Source organism: Adiantum capillus-veneris, chromosome 13, assembly GCF_014529385.1.
Source record: "Adiantum capillus-veneris isolate H3 chromosome 13, ASM1452938v2, whole genome shotgun sequence".
NCBI classification, from domain to species: domain Eukaryota; kingdom Viridiplantae; phylum Streptophyta; class Polypodiopsida; order Polypodiales; family Pteridaceae; genus Adiantum; species Adiantum capillus-veneris.
The window spans coordinates 87743254-87755601 of NC_140943.1; the positions used below are offsets into that span (position 1 = coordinate 87743254).

Consider the following 12348-nt stretch of genomic DNA (forward strand, 5'->3'; position numbering starts at 1 on the left):
TATCCCATGAGAACTCTGGTGGCATATCCTCTGAAGACATTTAGTCAGAGATTTTGACAAAAGCATTAGATGAGGTCATTGTTGTTCAAGATGTAGACTCATGGATGGGATCAATGGCAGGATATGCCCAAGCTCAAAATCATGAGTCTGTGTTTTGTTTAATTGATAAAATGATTGGCCCATGGCACATCGTCCAATTTAGTGACCCTTACAAGCTTCCGACCTTACCATACTACTCGACTTTACTTCCTTCCCCTTCTTGTTCTGCAATCCTCCCCATGCGTCGTTGGCACTGTCAATGCCATCGCCATCAGCACCACCCATATCCCGTATATGTAGTTCACCCCCCACCAACACCCATCCTCCTCCTGCTCGTTCCGTAGATACGCCAATCCTCTCGCCAGCACCTCCAGCGGCATCCGATGTGCCAACGCCTCAGCCTGCTCGCTTTCCATCAGCCTCCCCACCAATTCCATCACCCTTGCAGTCACATCTGTAGTGGGTGGATCATTCATGGCTTTCAAATCCGCAAAGGGCACAGAGTTCAGCCAGCTCTTATCATTGTCTATGTCATAGGCTCCTTACCAATGTTGCTTTGCATGGTGTTAATCCAGTCCACAGCACATGCAATAGCCCCATTTTTAACCTCTTCCTTATTTAGCTTGAAGAATTGGAATGCCCACCTGCCCGGCGGCAAATAGCCTGCTTTGCTTTTGTAGGACCAGTCTATGTGTTTGGTGATTTGCTTTTCTAGGAGCCACTCTCCAGCCTTGCAAAAGGCTGGATGGTATGGCAGAAGCCCGGACTCGACAAGAGCTCTTACCAAAAGAGCTGTATCCCAGACAGGTGATACGACAAATTGAACCACACAATGTTCTTTCCTTTCTATTGAGAACATCACCAAACCAGAGAGAGCTCTGTGGAGTATGGGGTGTGTCACATCATAGCCCCATATCTTCATGCAAACCATCGCATAAAACATGGGAGGATAGTAACCAAGAAACTCTTCAGAATCCTCTTGCCTCTTTGGCACCCACCTCTCTGCTTCCTTCAAACCCTATCGCAGGAATGGTACGAGCCCCATCTTCTCCATCACCTCGAAAGTATATTCTATCCCTACAAAGAGCTTGTCAGTCCAACTCCCCCCAAAAGTAAAGCCAAAGCGCACATTCTTCCTCCCCTCAGCATAAAGCTCATCAAAGGACATCTCTGGCTTCAGCTTAAACACAGGCTTTTTGTCGCAAATGATCATCAAAGACACTACGCACTCGTGCACCCAGCACGCCATGTTGTATAAGCTGAAGGGAAACTAGCCAGGGAAGAGCACAACCCATGGAGGCGGAGAAGGAATGCCTTTCCAATCATAGATACCAGCAAAATCTTGGTGAAGATCCGGGCTTTAAAGATACCTCCTTGACTAATGATGTACGTATAAGCTTTCAGAAGAACAAGATCTGTTTCTAGGACAGGGAGAAGAGACAATGTTATGTAGGCTTCTATAGTGGCACTGAGATGGCCTTCATCTCCATAGTACAGCTCCCACCCACCATGATCACACCATCACAGCTTAAGGTAGTTGACCCATTTTCTGCACGGGCTTTCAGTGGGTCGATGCCAAACATCTTGTAGAGGATGATGGTCTATGAGGTGATGGTTGTATTGGCTTCAAGCTCTCCCCACCAGTATCCTTGGGGGAACTGAAAGGAAAGCAAGAACTCCTGGCTTCGCTGGATGCCATCATAGAGCGAGATGGGTTTGGTGTTCCACATATCATACTCCTCCTTGAAGTACTCTTGACAATAGGGCTCCATCCTGGCCACAGCTAATCAAGATTCAGTAAGGCACTCCACTTTGATCAATTAGCTAGCCTGCAAAGCATATAGATTATCAAGATCTTGCTTTCGCTGATGCCATAAGAAAATTACACTTATAGATTATCAAGATCTTGCTTTCCTTGAAGTACTCTTGATAGTAGGGCTCCATCCTTGCCACAGCTAAGCAAGATTCAGTAAGGCACTCCACTCTGATCAATTAGCTAGTCTGCAAAGCATATAGATTATCAAGATCTTGCTTTCACTGATGCCACAAGATCTTACCAGAGTTTTGTTGCGCTGAATGAGAACATATGCCTGCATTATAAATCGAAGCAAGGTGCAGGCCCGCTTGTAGCTTGTTGCTGCAAAGCTCTCTCTTCGGCTTCCGGTGTTCCTCATGTTCGGCATCTGCTCCTGCTCTTGGCTTATGCCTTTTTGCTGAGATTGCACGGGCTTGAGAAAATGTACAAGTAGGCCATTGTGAGGCTCTGCGCAGAAGGAATCGGGACCGCAATTAGCAATAGCTTGGATAGAAAAGCGCATCCGCTGCTCAGGGCGTAACTTTCGCTGGTTTTTGGCCACGTCATTTGCAGAAAAAAGAGACCGTAGAATGTTCTAGAGTGCTTCGTTTGCCGCAGAGTTCGAGGGTAAGAGAAAACAAGAACCTCTAGAAGACAAAAACTTGGGGGGCAGAGAGAGAGAGAGAGAGAGAGAGAGAGAGAGAGAGAGAGAGAGAGAGAGAGAGAGAGGTATTTTTTATTATGGACAAATATGACCTGTAGGACCAAAGGTACATGTGATTTTTTATTATCTTTTTGGGTGGTAAATATGATGTATGGGACCAAAAGATACATATGATGAACTATATGGATAAGTGACTCTCAATGTTCAAGGATTATGTGATGAGACACAGTGGAGAGCCCACGCTATGGCTGGAGCGGAATGTATGTAGGTATAGGTCATGGCTGAAAATCTGAGAAGCAGTTTCAAAATTCGAAGGTGAATTCCTTTCAATCTAATTCATCACAAATATGAATGCGTTCATGATGCTCAATAAAAAGTCTACCAAATACTACAAACCATCAAGTTTGCAATTTTGGAGGACGGTATTGGTCATTGAATTTTGGATTATCTGCCTTCAATTGCATAAGAGCTTCTATACCACTCTTGAACTTGTGAGGAGCTTCTCCCAGAACGTGTGCATCCCAACCTCTTTTTACGACATTCCAGTCATTCTATTTCACAATGTCCCAACAAAACTAACTCTTCAAGACTGCATTGCAGACCCAAATCAAAGTGAAACAATCAACAACGACAATTTCTATTGATCCCATTCCTATTGATCCTGTCTTGGCTCTTAAGGTGTTTGCACAGATGCATTAAGACCCATATTAAAATCTTAGCAAGCTCTTTCAAACCAAAAGGCAGCTGTCGATATTTGGTAATCATAAGGTACCTCATAGCGATCCATAGTTACATGCATACGCCCCCCTCCAGATGCCAGTGAGGCATCCTCTCCTTCTTGCCGTAACTCTCCTAAATCTTTCTCGAGCAAAATACTGGAAACTATATATGCCATTTCAAAATTTCTCAAGTAAAATTTTTTATGAAAGGATGAGAGAGAGAGAGAGAGAGAGAGAGGCCACCGATTGTCGTGGTTCAGAGGTGTACCTCGAAAGGATGAGAGAGAGAGAGAGAGAGAGGCCACCGATTGCCGTGGTTCAAAGGTGTACCTCGAAAGAATGAGATACCGATCGTAGTGCTTCAGAGGGGTACCTTGCAGAAAACCACGAGGAGGGTTAGAGGTTTGTCAAGCTCAATGTTCGTAATCATACAAGATGTCAATGTTATTAATTGTTTGTTGTTCCAATTTTTATGTTTCAAAAAAAAAAAAACATGCAAGTTTCCTTGCATGGGGGAGTTTGCATAGTCCTTCCCAATTTTCATAATACAAGGGAGCGTGCCATTTCCAAGGCAGTGTGCAATTCTCAGTGTGTTCATTAACTGCGTTCGCAGTGTCAAAAATGTCAAAAATCACAGAATGATAATGCGTACTCACCGTGCGATTGAATGTCTGTCATCTTCGATGCAGCATCTCCTGCTCTTAACCCGCTGGAGATGCCTAGCATCTCCTGCTCTTAACCCGCTGCAAGAGACGACAATGGAGAATGAAGGAGATAAGCTTGTGACTATTTGGGTGGAGGAACTTTAGGAAGAAGCGGGAATTTTTATATTTCAGCTTGTGTCCTTGCACGGGGGAGTTTGCACAGTCCTCCCCAATTTTTATAATACGAGGGAACGTGCCATTCCCACGACAGTGTGCAATTCTCAGTGTGTTCATTAACTACGTACGCAGTGTCAAAAATCACAGAATGATAATGCTTACTCACCGCACGATTGACTGTCTGTCGTCGATGCACCTTGCATCAACGATGCTGGGCATCTCCTGCTCTTAACCCGCTGCAAGAGACGACAATGGAGAATGAAGGAGATAAGCTTGTGACTGTTTGGGTGGAGGAACTTTAGGAAGTAGCGAGAATTTTTATATTTCAGCTTGTGGCAATTCAAAGCCTATCAAAATTCACTCGTCGCTTCATACGTCCAAATCTGGTGGAAGCAAGAATGATGGTGCTCAACTGTGAAAGGCACTTTGCATCTGATGAAAACAGCCAAGCACTTCCTAGCCCTGGTATTGTTGGGCATATCCTGCAATCAATGCATTCCAAGAGACTGCATCCCGGACATAAAGCTGGTCAAGAACTTGTTGTGCTTCAGAAAGTACACTACACTTGGCATACATGTCAACCAAAGCATTACCAAGCATGACATTTTTGTTGAAGAGTCCCCGACTAACAAGCTCATCATGAATTTGTTTTCCTGTGTCGACGTCTTGCAAAGTGCCACATGCCTTCAAAATGCAAGCATAGGTGACTGCATTTGGAGAGAAGCCCTCGCTTCACATCCGCTTAAAACTTCCCAATGCTTCTTGGCCCTGCCCCTGTTGGGTATAACCTGCAATCAATGCATTCCAAGAGACCGCATCTCGATCAGGAAGCTCGTCAAGAACTTGTTGAGCTTTCAAAAGTACCACACTTGGCATACATGTCAACCAAATCATTGCCAAGCATGACAGTTCTTTACAACAGCCCTTGATTGACAATCTCATCGTGAATTTGTTTGCCCATACAATGTCTCACATAATGCCACATGCCTTTAAAATGCAAGCATAGGTGACTGCATTTGGAGAGAAACCCTCACTTCGCATACAATGGAAACAATTCAAAGCGTCCTGGCCCTCGCCTTGTTGGGCATATACTGCAATTAATGCAGTCCAAGAGATGACATCTCGATTGGGAAGCTCGTCCAGAACTTGTTGTGCTTTCCAAAATACACCACAATTAGCATACATGTATACCAACGCATTGCCAAGCACGACATTCTTCTCCAACAACCTTTGACTAGCAATCTCATCATGAATTTGTTTACCCAGATCAACGTCTTGATTTATACCGCATGCCTTCAAGGAACAAGCATAGCTGACCGCATCTGGAGAGAGGCCCTCGCTTTGCAAGCGATGAAAACAGCCTAGAGCTTCGTGACCCTGCCCATGTCGGGCATATCCTGCAATAAGTGCAGTCTGACCGACGAAATCCCGGACTGGAAGCTCATCAAGAACTTGTTGTGCCCTAACAAGTGCACCGCACTTAACATACGTACTGGCCAACAAGCTCTGTAACCTGCGAACTGCTTGTGGAGAAGATCGAATTGCTCCTGAGTGTGCCACGTGGGTTACTGAGAGGCCAGGGATGCGATTTCCAAAAGTTGTTGTGCTTTCCAAAGTACACCACAATTAGCATACATGTATACCAATGCATTGCCAAGCACGACATTCTCTCCAACAACCTCAATCATCGTTTTTACTTTCTTTGAAAGGAGAAAATTTCACTTGTAATTACTAGCATAAACTGCACTTAATTAAATAAACAGCGAACACGGACCAACTTCTTTGTATTGCTTTCCATCACCATATCGGGGTCCATGAGGTCGAACAGGGGAAACCCCCCGCACCCAAGCTCAAGCAAGTCCCCGCCTCTATCAACTCCTACAAAGATGTTTCTTTCTCTGCTTCAGGCAACCTTCAACGAAGCAGCGCAACTGCTCTGAGAGCCGAGAATGGTGGCAATGGATTCTCATCTTCCAGGCTTCTATGAGGGCAATGAACCCATTTGCACTCACTTTGTTTGCGTGCATTAGCCTACAAAGGCTATACTCTATCTGTGGTTCCATTTCCATGGTTTTTGGCTTTGCTTCACAAGAACAGGGGCTGTGAGAGCCCGACATGAGTGCGCTAAGGGAGACCATCTACCCCCTTGTACACACATGTGCCACCAAGAAAGACCTCCGTTCTGGCTGATAGCTTCTCACCCAGATGCTCTACAATGGCCTCAACACGGTGTCGGCATTAGCTGATCAGCTCATCCATCGTTTCGCTACATGTGGTACCTTGTGGAGAAGATCGAATTGCTCCTGAGAGCAACGAGAGGTTGATCGGAGGCTGCACGAGGGCCGAGTTATTCCGGGAGAGCTTTCTTTCGCCTGCGTTAAAAAAAGATTGAGAATCAGCCACGTTGACGATGCCCTCGTTGGACTAGCACACAGATCATCTTTGCGTCTCCTTGGATGTATGGGATTATTAGAAGTCAACAGTCGGTAAACAAATGAGGTTATGTATGCTCATTGAAGCGAAGGCCAACACCACTCACTTATTTGTTTCCGAATGCTGAAAAAATTCTTTTGAATTGACAATCTGCAATCTGATGATGGGGATAAACCCTCAACACATTTGTATTGCAATCTTGCTTGAGAAGAGGCAACAAAGGTAACAAATTAACGACTTCCTTATCGTGACCAAATCCGAGATCTCTGTAGAGAGAAAGCTCGTAACTCTTCAAGACAACGAACCTCTGTCAAAATAATTTGTGGGTGATGTTGCAAGAACCAGGAAACCTAGCTTTGCTACCCACAAAGAGAGAGCCCAAAAAATTTGAGGAAACTTCAAATTGCGACGAATTGAATCAGCAAGCCAGCAAGCAAGAAAATGGCCAGAAAGAATTCACAAAAGGAAACCCGCAATCAGTGTATTCCAAGAGGCGACATTCCGGACAGAAAGCTCCTCAAGCACCTTTTGTGCTTTCTGGAAGCGCACCAAATTTGGCATACATATCGACCAAGACAGTTCCAATCATGACATCTTTCTCAAGCGCACCAAATTTCCATGCATATCAACCAAGACAGTGCCAAGCATGACATCTTTTTTCAACAGACTCTGACAAACAATATAATTGTGAATTTTTGCGTCTAGATCAGCATCTTGCACTACATGCCTTCAAGATGCATGCGTAGGTGATTGCATCTAGAAAGAGGGCCTCGTTTCACATCTGCTGAAAACAGACTAGAGCTTTTTGGCTCTGTCCCTATGGGGAAAATCCTGCATTCAATGCATTCCAAGAGTCCACACTCCGGTTAGGAAGCTGAAGACAGCCTAGACCTTTCTGGCCCTGCTCCTATTGTGCATATCCCACGACCAGAGCATTCCAATGCTTTGCATCCGCTGAAAACAACCTAGAGCTTTCTGGCTCTGCTCTTGTTATGCACATCCCGCGTTCAGTGCATTCCAAGAGGTGATATTTTGGACATGAAGCTCCTCAAGTAGTTTTTGTGCTTTGTCAAGCACACCACATTTGGCATACATATCGACCAAGGCAGTGCCAAGAACAATATCTTTCTGGCCCTGGTCTTGTTATGCATAGAGCCACATGTCTTCAAGATGTATGCATAGGTGATTGCATCTACTAAAAATAGACTAGAGCATCCTAAACTGAGTGCATTACAAGAGTCCACACTCCGGACTCTCGGCATTGCTATTGTTGTGCACATCCCGCAATCAGTGCATTCCGAGAGACAACATTTCGAACAGCAAGCTCCTCAAGCACTTTTTGTTCTTTCTGAAGTGCACCACATTTGGCATACATATCAACCAAGACATTGCCAAGCATGAAATATTTCCCAAGTGCACCACATTTGGCATACATATCGATCAAGGCAGTACCAAGCACAACATATTTTCTCAAGAGACTTTGACAAACAATATAATTGCGAATTTTTTTGCCCATATCGGCATCTTGAAGGCAAGCATCTTGCGCCACATGCCTTCAAGATGCATGCATAGGTGATTGCGTCTGTTGAAAACAGACAAGATCTTTCTCCTGTGGGGCAAATCTTTCAATCAGTGCATTCCAAGAGTCCACACTGTGGATAGGAAGCTGAAATCAGCCTAGAGCTTTCTGGCTTGTTCTTGTTGTACGTATCCCGCAACCAATGCTTTGCATCCATTGAAAATAGCCTAGAGCTTTCTCTTGTAGGGAAAATCCTGCAATTGGTGCATTCCAAGTGTCCACACTCTGGATAAGAAGCACCTCGAGCACTTTTTGTCCGCCACGTGGAGCAATGGCAAAGAAAATTTTCAAATGGGGATGTATTTGGAATGAGACATTCCATACAGGAAGCTCCTCAAGCAATTTTTTTGCTTTCTAAAGCGCACCACATTTGGCATACATATCGACAAAGGTAGTGCCAAGCACGACATCTTTCCCAAGCGCACAAGATTTGGCATACATATCAACCAAGACAATGCCAAGCACGAAATCTTTTTTCAACAAACTCAAACAAACAATATAATTGTGAATTCTTTTGCCCAAATCAGCATCTTGCGCCACATGCCTTCAAGATGCATGCGTAGGTGATTGCATCTACTGAAACAGTCTAGATCTTTCTATTGTGGGATAAATCTTGCAATCTCGCTATATAAATTTGAATGCATACGATAGATAAAATATGTCATCAAGGCATTGCCAAGCATGACATCTTTTCTCAACAGCCCTTGACTGACAATATCTGCCTGAATGTTTATGCCCATATCAGTATCTTGCATAGAGTCACATGCTTTCAAGGCATTACCAAGCACAACATCTTTTCTCAACATCCCTAACTAATAATATCATCCTGGATGTTTATGCCCATATCAACATCTTGCAAGAGTAATTCTGCATAATTAATTAGCTAGATCCATTATCTGAGCTTTTCCTAATTATCACGGGTTCCTTAACACCCAATTAACCACTGATAAATATATTATAGTAATTGTAATCAGTTTACTAATTTCCTCTATTTAAATAGCTCAAAAAACAGAGTAATTCTGCATAATTAATTAGCTAGATTCATTATCTGAGCTTTTCCTAATTATCACGGGTTCCTTAACACCCAATTAACCACTGCTATTTATATTATAGTAATTGAAATCAATTTACTAATTTCCCCTATTTAAATAGCTCAAAAAAACAGAGTAATTCTGCATAATTAATTAGGAAAATTACTCAAAAAATTATAGGATAATTTTCCTAGCTTAATTACTGTCTAATGCAACTCTGATAATTACCTCATATTAATTTAATCTTAATTAATATATTTATCATTAATTCATGGTTAATTTGGCTAATTTCAGCCATAATATGATAGGATAATTAATTAGCTTAATATTACTAAGCTTAATTATAATAATCAGCAGAGATTAATTAATTTAAAGAAGTTTAAGGAGCATGCATAGGCCTAATCTTTGATTTATTAACAATTTATCTTAATCTAACCTTGCTAATTAAGAAGGATTAGGTTAATTACCATTAGGGTTTATCAATTAGAGATTAAACTCTAATGATTTCTGCGTAGTGTTCTCTCTAGATGAGAGAGAGAGTAGCAAGGCTCCGAGTCTAACAAGATATGAAGAGAATGGTCCTATTTATAGGTTTTTATGAGCATCTGGCAGCTTTTGGCAGCTTTCCACTAGTCCAAGCAGCCCCCCCCAGCTTAAAAATGGCGCATTTTTCAGCCATCACTACTTCTGGCCAGTTTCCACAGCTTCCATACTCACCCCATACCTTCCAGAATTTGCCTGTTTGATTTTTGCAGATTTTCCATGATGAAATTTGGAATTTCCTATTTAACTCTAGAACCTTAGTGTAAAGAAGTCTTTTGCTAATGATTAAAATGAAACCATTCAATTTTTGTTATTAATTAAATTTCCATGGTAATTTTCCAGGTCCCGTAACTGTTCCTGTTTTTATCGGAATCAGATTCTGAAAATTTCTAGACATAGTAAAGCTCTGCTTATAAATCCAAAAATACCAAAATAATTAGTGTTTGGAGTCCTGCAATAGCATTTTCCATTAAGTTTTTCAAGCTTAGTATAATTTTGAAGGTTTCGAAAACTGGAAACCTTACAACATACTCCGCCATTTCTTCGGTTAAGCCCGCACAAAATTGTTGCTTTTGCTCTCCAAAATCCAACTTTTTGAAGACAGCGGCTTTGAGTTATAGGTCCCAAAACTTGTCTACATATTTGTGGATGGATTCATAGGGAGAGAGATTTAAGCTTCGCCATTCGGTGAGTACTTTGTCTTTGGCATCGGTGGCCAAAAATTGTTTCATAATGGAAGCTCTTAAAGCTTTCCATGTTCGTGGAGATTCACCGTTGGCTCGTAGGCTAGACCACCATTTTCTGGCGGACTTTTGAAAGTGCATAGCTACATGGCGTAGCTTAGAGGACTCCGTGAAGCCCTCATCTCCAAACGCCGCATCAAATTGCTGGATAAAGGCCAAGACTTTGTCCGTAGCACCAAAGGTGCCATCATAAGTAAGGAAAGAGATGCTCTTCCCTCCCTGCTTGAACTTCTTGAGCTTGGACGACCTCTTCCACGCGGCATATGATTTCCTATGGCCTCTTCTTTTTTATGGTTCAAAGGTTGCACCATCACTTTCTTCAGAAGGTGAAGAATTTGAGGAAGGTGGAGAGGAGGGTGACCTCTTTCTCGCCTTTTTCTTGTCTTGATCTTCGTTGTCTTCACTATCACTTTCATAAGAGGAAGAGGATGAAGAAGATGGAGAAGAGGGTGTCCTCTTTCTCACCTTTTTCTTCTCTTGCTTTTTATCATCCCTCTTTGAATTATGGTGTGGAGAAGAGTGCGATGGTCTTCTCCGCTTTGGTGGTGATGGAGAGCATTTAGCCCGCCGTCTTCATGGAGCCATCTCCGCCGAGGTGGCGGGAGACTCACTTTTTTCTCGTTCCTTCGGTGGAGGCTCTTGAGTTCTCCTTTGGGAAGGAGATGCATCATCAAGAAGTAAATTCTTGAGCCCTTCCTATGGATTCTCTTCTTCTTCCCGAATTGGAGAGAGACCTATTTTGGAAGTCTCACAAGGAGGCTTTCTAGGTGTTCTCTCGTCATGGTGATGAGCTTGGAGAATCCCATGAGAACGGAGCTGCCATTGCACTTCACTTTGAAGAGATGGATTGCCCATGGCTTGTTGAAGCCTAGAAACAAGATAGTTAACAAGCATCGCAGCATCATTAGTAACATGCTCATTAGCAAAATCAAAGTTATCAACATTAATTTCACTCTCTTTACTATTGTCAGCCATTCTAACAACTTTTAGGTGTACTTTGGCACTTCAAGCCCTAGTTGCTACTTCTCTTTACCCCTTTAGAAAAAGCACTCAAGCTACTGTACCCGTGCCTCGAATACCATTAATTGCAAGGAATAGAAGAGAGGGTCTTTGAACACCAAAACAACACCGGCTCTTGTCAAGCTTCTAATAGCTCAATAGTGGTTAAGCCGTAGGCAAGCCCCGTAGGACTCCACTATTAGGACCCTAGCTCTCGACGGTGATGCCCCGTTAACTGCACGAAGGCAGGCGCACTGCAAGGCTGAAAAATCCCTATTCTACTTACTCACAGGCAATTAATAATACCAACCATTTATAGCTAGCTTGAGGACCTCCCTTCTTGAGTAAGAAAAGAGAAACCTTGTGCTCTGATACCAATGTAACATTTAATGGCCTAAAAACTAGTGTGTAGCGGAAATTAGCATGAACATAGTGGGTATTTCATTAGAATAGATTCCTAATGAGAATTACAAGAGTGATTGGGTGGAGAGAGCAACAAAAAGCATAACACCTAGTTAGATAGCATGAACAATACTTTCAAAAGAGAGAGAAATTAAGCTATTGACAACAGTTGAGGACCGGATTTTCATGGAGCTGGTCCCCCCTCCAAAAGGCTTTGTATTATGGTTTCTCCCATCCCATCAAGAGAGACATTGTACAATACAATTCTTTGTGTTCCTTCAAGACTAGCTAGTGCAATGAAGATGAAAGCTTCATGCACTAAGCAAAACACTTAGCAAACACAACATCAATTATCCCCAGTCTCAGACCCAAGACCTCACACACCTTCAAAGATGGTGAGAGCTAGCAGGGTATGAGAGTAGATTGAGAGGAAGAAGGAGTATCTTACAAGAAAGATGTACATCTCCTCACATAATCACTCATATTATCATAGCTTAGCTTAGTAATTAGCATGGTAGAGGAGATGAGCATGCATTGAAGCTTGGCTCTTGGTTGGATTTGCATCACAAAGCCAAGAGTT

The 12348-nt window shown here is 42.9% G+C and overlaps 1 protein-coding gene and 1 pseudogene across 1 annotated transcript; both read right to left on the bottom strand.

Moving 5' to 3' along the window:
* Positions 1-242: 242 nt before the first annotated feature.
* LOC147444403 (dammaradiene synthase pseudogene) lies at positions 243-2125 on the bottom strand (annotated as a pseudogene).
* Positions 2126-5007: 2882 nt separating this feature from the next.
* LOC147444404 (pentatricopeptide repeat-containing protein At2g03380, mitochondrial-like) lies at positions 5008-8856 on the bottom strand. The gene is made up of 4 exons (XM_086528104.1): positions 8697-8856; positions 6318-6410; positions 5817-5916; positions 5008-5644 (listed from the first exon to the last, which is right to left on the bottom strand). Exons 1-4 carry the CDS (start codon positions 8854-8856, stop codon positions 5008-5010), a joined length of 990 nt encoding a protein of 329 aa, XP_086384230.1.
* Between the last annotated feature and the right edge of the window lie 3492 nt (positions 8857-12348).